Source organism: Austrofundulus limnaeus, unplaced genomic scaffold (genome assembly GCF_001266775.1).
Source record: "Austrofundulus limnaeus strain Quisiro unplaced genomic scaffold, Austrofundulus_limnaeus-1.0 Scaffold37, whole genome shotgun sequence".
Taxonomy (NCBI): Eukaryota; Metazoa; Chordata; class Actinopteri; order Cyprinodontiformes; family Rivulidae; genus Austrofundulus; species Austrofundulus limnaeus.
The window spans coordinates 2717594-2727274 of record NW_013952439.1 but is presented as its reverse complement, the minus strand read 5'-3'; the positions used below and the strand labels follow the sequence as shown (position 1 = coordinate 2727274).

The window sequence follows — 9681 nt, the reverse complement described above, 5'->3', positions numbered from 1 at the left end:
TTATTACAGTATGTGGGCTGAAGAAGCAACGTAAAATGATAGGTGGGCGGGCGTGACGTCATTACGTACAGTAGGACGTCTCGGAAAGGGTAAACAAAAAGGAAGGAAGCCTTCGGCGACACAATCGCGGCAAAATTGGTTTAAAATTTTAGCTTCCAAGCTATAAGTTAGCCGCTGCATGCATCTTTTCGTCGCTTAGACTGCTTCTGTCGGTGGCGTGCAATCATGGACGACGCGTTACTGTTTCGTATGAGTGCGTTTTCCGACCAAGGAGGGAGAAAATACATGGAGGATGTTATCGAGATAAGGATCGAGTACGAGCCGACGGCGTCAGCAGACGAGGATTATCTGAAGTCGCAGAGACATGGAGGACAAGGGAAAGCTGAGGCTGAATCTAGCAAACAGACAGTAATTGAGACCCATGTTCAGTCAGGACCTGGCACTGCGGCGTGGGTAGAGACTTTATCCAACGAGGACATTAGCAGCATCAGTACCTCAGRGCCGGGCGGAAAGGACGCGGGGCYTATTGTTGACACTCGGAAGTCCGTGGCGTTTTTCGCTGTGTTCGACGGCCACGGGGGTCGTGAAGCGGCGCATTTCGCGAGCGAGCATCTGTGGGATCTGCTGAAGAGACAGCGGGGCTTCTGGTCGAAGGATCACGGTGAGGTGTGTGCCGCTTTACGGAAAGGCTTCATCGCCTGTCACCACGCAATGTGGAAGGAGCTGCGTAAGTCCTCAACATGCACCACTAATCATTCTGGACCTCATTTTTCACCTGCATGCWCAGGTATAAACTCTGGTCCTCGAGGGAAACAACTAAAGCATGCAGGATATTGTGTCACGAGGATTTATTATTATTATTATTATTATTATTATTATTATCCAAATAGTTCAGTCAGAAAATTACTTCACATATCATCATTAGGTGGTAAAACATTTACAGGTATCATTAAGCTAAAAAAAGAAAAAAAAGAGTGTGATGTTGTCACAGCACATTTAAAAAGCTGGACTATTATATGGATTATTGTAACAAATCATAACTATTCTATCCTTGTCTCAAAAATAGATTTATTTTTAAATGAGACAAGTATTTCCTTGTGAGCCTTCAAGCTTTTAATGCATCAGGTAAAACAATCTAGCTTGTGTGGGTTCTAAGCATTGATCATCCAAGTGATCAAGTTTTTTTTATTAACTTCTGTGTATATAAGCAGGATTTTGATAGAGTAAAAACAAGCAGAGGTTACATCAAAAAAATGTTTCTCTGCTGTTTCAACGGCAGTCGTTTGCCTCAGATTTGGTTGCAAGCTGAAAATGCCCACTGTAGATTGTGCTAATGTGGAATAAATTACGATTTTAAAGATATCTGAAAAATAAAACGGACGGTAATGGCACTTTATTGACCCTTTTAAAGGTCCTAATAGTCATGAACTGTGTGTGTTTTCATTATCTTAAAATCAGTCTTGTAAGAACTAAATTTAGCCATTATTTAAATACAAGCTAATTAATATTGCTGCACTTTTTTAATGCCTCGGAGATTTTAACTACAGTATATCTTCTGTATGATTCCAGCAGTCAGCTGTTATTTTAATCTCTATYTTTACCCCTTTTCTCTTACAGCGGAGTGGCCCAAAACTATCACTGGCCTTCCCAGCACATCAGGCACCACAGCCAGCGTAATCGTGATCCGTGGAGTTCACATGTACGTTGCCCATGTAGGGGATTCAGCAGTGGTGGTTGGAGTGAAGGAGAATGACTCTGACATCACGCTGCAAGCACTGGAAATCACACAAGACCATAAACCTGAGCTTCCTAAAGAAAAGGAAAGGATAGAGCGCCTAGGTGGCAGGTGGGAGTTGAACCGACACTTTTAAAGGTTTYGTGTGTGGAAGTGTTTGTTTTAGGTCAAAGGCTTTGTCGCATAACCAAAATAATTTCTTCCTCCCAGCACTGCAATATATTTTATCAGGCTTTCGTATAATTTTGTCATTTTAACTGTAGTATCATGAAGAAATCTGGGGTGAATCGTGTCGTGTGGAAGAGGCCCAGGCTGACGCATAACGGCCCCGTGAGGAGGAGTACCGTCATWGACCAGATCCCGTTTCTGGCTGTAGCTCGATCTCTTGGTAAAGAACACACCGGTTTGTTCCGGCCATAAAATTACATTTGAGATGACTCATCCTAATATTTTATTTCGGAACAGGTGATTTGTGGAGCTATGATTTCTACAGTGGAGAGTTTGTCGTCTCCCCAGAACCTGATACCACAGTGATGACCCTCGACCCCAAACGGCATTCCTATATCATTATTGGCAGTGACGGACTGTGGAATATGATGCCGCCCAAAAATGCAGTTAACATGTGTTACAGTCATGATAAAATGGTGGTATGGATTAATGTCATGAATACATTGCACATTTACAAAAGTAAAGAATGAAACGCCTTCTGCATTGCAGTATTGTTTTAAATTCAGTTCTTTTTGAATCCTAATATCTAAAAAGGGACCAAAGGGAATGTCTTGTGCCCGGAGGCTAGGATGCACTGCTCTCCTGTTTTGGAAACAGCGCATGCTCCGAGCAGACAACACAACAGTCATCGTGCTGGCCCTGCAGGAACGAGGAGGCCCACCCATCCCTATGCACCGAGATGAGATCGTTGTTGACATGGCTACAGGAATTGACCAGATTCCATACCCCGGAACACCCTATAATACATGCGAGATCCAAAAGGTCAGCGTGATGGCTTTGCTGCATTTTTTATTTTATTTTATTTTTTGTAATGTCTCATTAGCACAAACCAGACAAATCTTGACGGAAAACATAAGATTTCCAGCTGCAGAGCTGCTGCTCTAACAGCAGAAAAAGTTTCATTGTATGATTTTACTGTGTGTTATTTCCCTTTTTTATGTTGTTTTCCTGTGTTGTCTTTTATACATTTCAGTTCAGTTTTTATTGTAATCTTAATACTCACATCACTTAAAATCTGAGGTCACAGCAGTCATTCACATCAGGGGTTGATTGGTTCACCAAATCACTCTTTGTTTTCGGGGCCAACAGGCGGAGCATGAGGATGGCATGTTTTATGAAGAGGATGAAATATATGGAGAAGAACATGTGGAATGGACATGCCTGGAGTGGTAGTGAGGTGACTGCTTAGTAATAAAAAAAATGTATCAAATGATCCATAAAATTACCAATCAGTAGTCTGTTTGTTAGCTCAAGATGAAACTCGTTTCAAAATTAAGCTGTTTGGATTGAAGAAATCCAATGAGTCACTCGTCTAGTTGTTAAATTGAATTGTGGTACATTGGTTTATATTCTGTTGACTAGAAAATACAAATATGCATGGACGTTAGTGCTGTTGCATGTGACCCATCTCATTAAACTGAGGATTAAATTAAATTCAGTCAAAATGAGCAAAGCACATTTTCAGATTCAATGCTTTTTAAGATACAGTTTTGACACCTGGATTATCCTTAGCTTTTCCAAGAGATATGACTTGATTTGTCTTGCTAATCAAGATAACCCATTGATATCTGGTCTGAGGAATGTTTATGTCATTTTAAAGAAGAAACCTAAAAAAATTGGATATTGAGATTTACCATCTAAAATGAAAAATGGCTACAAAACTTGAAGGCTTTTCTGAAAAAAAAATCTTGTTTTTGTAGCTACTGCTCAAAAACAGGCTTCAAATATATTCTTAAAGATTATATTTCTGATATTTAATTTAAATGACCCATTAATATGGTATTTAATCATTATATTTTGACAAAATGCATTTTAACCAATGCACCATAGCTATCTGTTTCTCCACATACCACTTTGGGACTTGKTCCTCAGGTCATGTGATGGGTTAAACTAAGTATGGACTGATGAAGAACTAATGAGTGTATTTTTTTTGTCATACTGAAATTAGTTATTTGCAGGTATGCTAAACGTGATTCTTAAATGGTATTAAATTACGTAAAATACAAATAATGATATGCAATTTATAAAACGTTATAGTCCATGTAAGATGGTATAGTAAAACTCTTATCCCGATTTGGCACACCTTGCCTTGTGTTTCCATGGTGTATTGATATGTGGCTGCAAGAAAATAATGATGCATTGCCCCCTTTATGTATCTGATACTCTAGCATGGAGTTCTTCAGCCCTGTTCTTTGTGACCCACTGTCCTGCATGTTTTAACTGTTTCCTTGCTTCAACACACCTGATCAAATAATGAATTACATACTCAGAATGTCATCAAGTTTAGCAGAAGCCTGTCYGCTACTCATTCATTTCAGTCAGGTGTGTTCAAGCAGGGAAACACCTAAAACATGCAGGACAGTAGGTTACGAGGAACAGGGTTGAAGACCCTGCTTTAGCATATTTAGCGTTGCTCTCAAAAGACTCTTTAAACATCTGAAGCTTACAAAATAGCTTAAATATCAATCATAATTTGAGCCTCTCGTTCACACCCATATGAGAATGAGGCAGATAAACAGTGACAAGGTCACAGGTAAGACCAAAACCCCACACAAGTTAACCAGTGAAACTGTTTTTTTAGTATGTGACATAAAAAACAATCTGATCAATCAACTTGAACAATTGACTACAAACCTGACCTGTTTTTTTTGTTTGTTTTTGTTTTTATAATCTCAGTTGAAACTTGTATTGAAGTTAATTGTCTAAAGGGCACAAATCGAGGGCAATTGCCTTCAGCTAAAAAGGTTCTAGTAGTAATGGCCAGAACACATGATGAGCTTGAGGTCCCTAAGTTCAAACTTAAAAATACTTTGTTTCCTAAATAATCCTAATAATTTTCAGAATCTTCACACTTTAATTACTGAGCTAACCAAAGGAGAAACAGCTGAAAGGAGCCTGTGCCTTGGCCTAGATGCCCTATAGAAAATTATTTTTTAGTCATTGAACTGATTCAAGAGGCGCCATTAAGATGCAAAAAGCACAAGCAATTTTTAAAAGAGGAGAAATCAGACTTGTTTCTGTGGGAGCTGTACTTTGCCTTTGTGATTAATTATGTTCACAGTCAAATGACATAATCTCTCAGTCTGCAGAAAATTTTCAGTTTAATTGGCTTTAGATCACATCTTTGCTTTGAGCTCAAGATGTGGTCCTGTTGGCTTCAAGTGTGAACTTCCATCAGGTACTTTGGAAGTTTGCAGCCAACTGTGAAAAGGTCCATCTGATAATTAGCACCTTGAAGTCTGAGGCCATGATACAGTTTACTTGGCATCTGAATACATTTCCTCAAAGGTATTTTGAATCCGAAAAGAGCTTCACTGAGTGAGAAATAGTGTTAAGAGCTCAGCAGATAAAGTTTCACTCTCAGTTTCACCCGTTGTTTGAGAGCCTGCAGGAGTCATGGGTGGGAGGGGGTGCACTCTGCCATGAGGAAGCTCGGCTCAAAGACACGTCCCAGAGATGTTTCTGGTCCCAAAAGGCGTTTCTGGTCCCCACCTGTCGTTTTGCTCCTCAGCATGGCTTCCTAAAAACGCTGCAGGATTCCTCAAACATGCATGAATGAGTCAAAGCAAGGCTTTGGGCATGTTTTTTATGAGAGTATAACATTATAACATGATATAAAACTCAAAAAAGTTGATTTTACATGATGTTTCCCCTTTAAACTTACTGAATGTGTTTGAGTATCTCTGCTGAGACTGTTGACCCTGCAAGTGTCCATTCTTCTTTTGTTTGCTTTCTGGAGATTCATTCAGTCACACCCATACATTTTTTTGTGATGCCTGCAGTCAACTATAGTTTAACACTTTTGGTATTTCAGTGGTAACAAAGTCAGGCTGCTGTGACATCCAAGCTTGTACAAMGGATTTTCAGGCATTACATTTAATACCAATGTTGCTGGCAGAAATGACATGTTTATCCTTCTGTTTTTATCCAAAATATCTAAATGATGGCACTGTATATTTAACATTTTTTTATCAATAGTTGCAATTTTGTGTACACTTTATATATTAAATACTCCTAATGATAAGTATAAACCATTAATTGCCTTTAGTTTTTAAATTGATGAGTTTATTAAGATAATATCATATTCAAATCACTTTACTGTACCTGTCTGAAGGCTGTTTGGAACGTTTTATCCAGCATTGTGATCCAATATCCAAAGACACACTTACCCAAGAAAAAAATAAATACATATATATATTTTTATTTAAGTACGTAAATGCAAATTTAAGAACTCCCTGCCTTTTTTTCCTGGCATTCAGTGACCCTTTATTGTCAAACTTCATAGTTATGTGCACTGTATTAATGATGCAGTGTACCTAAAACAGTTCCATCAATTTGTTTAAATATTTGATCATTTTGTTTGTCATTTTTAAAACACTTTTATTAATGTTATGTACATTGCTTTATATCGTTGTGTTTATTTTTTTTTAACTATTATAATTAAACATGGTTGAAATAAATTTGTATTTATGTCAAGTTAAATGTACATTAAGTGAAGAACCCATTTTGATAACTACATATTGTTGCTCACATGTAAATATTTTATTTATTTATTTTTGCCTGTTTCAGCTGGATACACCCTCCCCATTCAAAGACAGTTCCACTCCTCTGGAGCAGGCGTTCGGTCTGTACGAAGCAGCTTTCTGCACCACCACACAGCTCCTACCTGATGCAGACCCCACGCCGTGCCCTTCAGACGGTTCAGGGAATGTTTTTGAAAAACAAGACCCAACCACCCAGATGGACTCAGCTACTTCTGCTCCTCTTGGGAAAAGATCACGCCGTTCTTTACACAGAACCCCCGAACTTAAAGGTCCTTATCATCGCCTCGGCCAGCCCCCTAACAAAAGTTCTTCCCAGAAGACACTTAACAGTGAAAAGGCGAGCGAACATTCCCCYCAGTCTCACGATCAAAATATAGAAACGAGTTCCCCTAAGGAAGGCGACATCCTGTCACAGCACCACAACTCTGCCTTGTGTGTGTGCTGAATCTCATCTCTGCTGGCAGGGTGACCACTACAAAATTATAGATCTGCATTGTGTCAGCTTCGCTCATCAACCAGGTGTGGCACTTCCTAAATGCATACTTTTATATAAAGTCTTTGTAAATTTGTAAAATATTGTTCTCACCTGCGTTCCTGTTCTTTTTTTTTTTAGTTCGTCTTCTTCTCCCCGCTTCCTGTTTACATTGAAAATTGAATATCCTCTAATTGCTGCCTGCTCTATTTTTGTATTTTTAAGTATGTACAGTTTATCCAAAGACATATTTTTAAGCAGATGCATCACTGTAATTTGACCAAACTTAAATTTAGCTTGTGATCTCCCAGTTTAGTGTTTTAGTGTTATTTTTAATCTGAAACAATGAACCATTTTAGATTTATTTTACATGGTAATGGCATGTAAGTAGATTTTGTTTTCTGTCATGATGAAGGTAAATATCCCAAATCAACGGTTTGGATTTTCAAAACAAAAGTGCTGCCAAGTCTGTCTGTTATGTTTTGACTCCTTGGCAAGCAGGGGTCTGAGGTGGTTATGCTGGTTCTGAATTTAAATCTGATAATTTTTTGTTTTCATCTAATTTTGATCAGCCTATGCCAACTATTGAACAGACCTTTCAGATCAAATAGAAAAGCATTATGTGATTTAATCCCATCTGTCTGTAATGTAACTATTGGATTTGAGTGAACTGACCAGTCAATGGTATTTTATGATTTTTTTGTACTTTTATATTGTTCCATTCCATGCGCCTTCATTAGTTTATTTTCCATTTTAAGAACTGTTAATCTAAAAAAGCCTGAGCCTCGTTAAATGTCCCTTTATTTGATCCARGGGAGCAGTAAAAGAAGTTGACTTTTGGTATTTATGAACTGTAAAAGATGATATTCGWAATGCACTACACAACTTTAGCATGTCTTCCTTTGTTGTTGTTTCTTTTGTGTTTTTTACTTGGGATTGCAACTCTTTATTGTATGGAAAGCGCCATACTCAAAARTGATTAAAGTTATAGGAGCTCAGTTGCTTTAACAACTTTTTTTATTAATTAAAAAAAGTGGTCATGGTTGCCTTATCACACAATTAGAGGTGTTATTTTTATTTTTTTATATATATTTGAGACAAAAACATGAATACTTGTTCATATAACTGTGGTTTTGCCTCAGCCGTTTATCATTTACATTTATCTTTCGTTTTCCTGTTTGACTGCAGCACAGTAAACCCGCTTCATGTGCTTAATGCTCTCTTATTCAGAGCTAATTTTGTACAGTAAGTCAATATGCAACAAAAATATGTACAGTACATTATTATGCAAAGTATCTGGGGTTTTCAGGAGTTTGGCATGTTCAGATCGACTGTATTTTGTGAATTGTCCACAGGTATTGAATGTTAATGGGCATGTGGTGTGTTTTAACAATACCAATATTTTTGTCTGACTTTATATCTACTGTGTCTGATTTTTATTGTTTACTATATAAAATATATACTTGAAATGTGAGTAGATATATAATGTATGTGTGTTGTAATAAAGTTCTCATTTTTTCAGGTGGTTTCAGGTGTAATTGAATGAGACAAGGAATGTTTCTCAAAAAAAAAAACATTTAACTCCTGCAATATTTCAAGACTAGAGTTTTTTTCTCGATTTGGACTCATTTTCTGGTGCTTGAGACAAAATGACCCCAACATGTAACTTAAGCACCAATCCCCTTAACCAGTTCTGCTAAAATACAAACACAATTCCTGCTTTACATTCAAATTTCTGAGAGCATCAGCCATGCTTTTAGAAAATATGTGTAATAGAGAAAAACTAATACTGTATTGAAAATACCAGGCGATGTTGCTCATGTTATTGTGATCCAGCAGATGGCAGAAATGTTCAAGCATCCATCCACRATTTGTAAAATGTTTTGATATTTTGAATTATCTCAAAAGCAAACATTTCAATAATTTCATTTTAGACCCATTCCTTCCTCTCTGACAGTTAAATGTTTCCTGCTTGTAGAAGCTCCTCTTTAAACATGAATAATCCAATTTTATGTTCATATTTCTAKATTTGACGTCATCAGATCACTCTCCAGGAGGGCATCAGGCTCTGTAAAGGTCCCGTCACTAAGGTTATGGGGAAATTCATTTAAAACCATTACTAATCCTATTTTTATTTTACAAAAAAAGAGCCATAAGAATTATTACAAGAAAGCATTACTATCACCCTTCTAATATGTTATTTCATCAATCAAAGTTGTTAAAATTTCATTGGTTGATTATAACATTCTGCAGGTTATATACAAGGCTCATAGAAATGTGTTACTGTCAAACATCCAATCATATTTTGTTAAGAGTGAAAGCTGCTATAATTTGAAGGGATTACAAATGTTTGTTAAACCAAAAATCAGAACAAATTTGAAGGACAGATGCACTTCAGTAAAAGGTATAAGACTATGGAATAATCTGGAGGATGACTATAAGAGCATTGGATCAGAAAAAGAGGGGCATCACTTAACAATAGGCTTTTGCATGTGACTGACCTCTTTGTCCACCATGTGGAGTCAGTGCTTTTAAGGCTGAGTTCAAATGAAACTCATCAAAAAATAAACATCTCTTACTAAGGGCTTGCAATAAATGCCTCAGTCTACACAAAAGGTGGAAAGGCTGTTCAGTCTTTTACAAATACACTCAGCATTGGGCTGATGTTTCCTATGACCAGGGGCGGAGCCAGGGGGTGGCCA

At 37.6% G+C, this 9681-nt stretch overlaps 1 protein-coding gene across 2 annotated transcripts; it reads left to right on the top strand.

The window, feature by feature from the left end:
• Positions 1-68: 68 nt before the first annotated feature.
• ppm1db (protein phosphatase, Mg2+/Mn2+ dependent, 1Db) lies at positions 69-8500 on the top strand. 2 transcript variants are annotated; one of them, XM_014006831.1, is made up of 7 exons: positions 70-727; positions 1618-1846; positions 1999-2123; positions 2201-2382; positions 2498-2725; positions 3053-3140; positions 6533-6620. In XM_014006831.1, exons 1-6 carry the CDS (start codon positions 226-228, stop codon positions 3134-3136), a joined length of 1350 nt encoding a protein of 449 aa, XP_013862285.1. In that variant the 5' UTR covers positions 70-225; the 3' UTR covers positions 3137-3140; positions 6533-6620. The 2 variants fall into 2 exon arrangements, with proteins under 2 accessions (XP_013862283.1, XP_013862285.1); XM_014006829.1 differs by lacking the exon at positions 3053-3140 and having other exon boundaries at positions 69-727; positions 6533-8500.
• The last annotated feature ends 1181 nt before the right edge of the window (positions 8501-9681 follow it).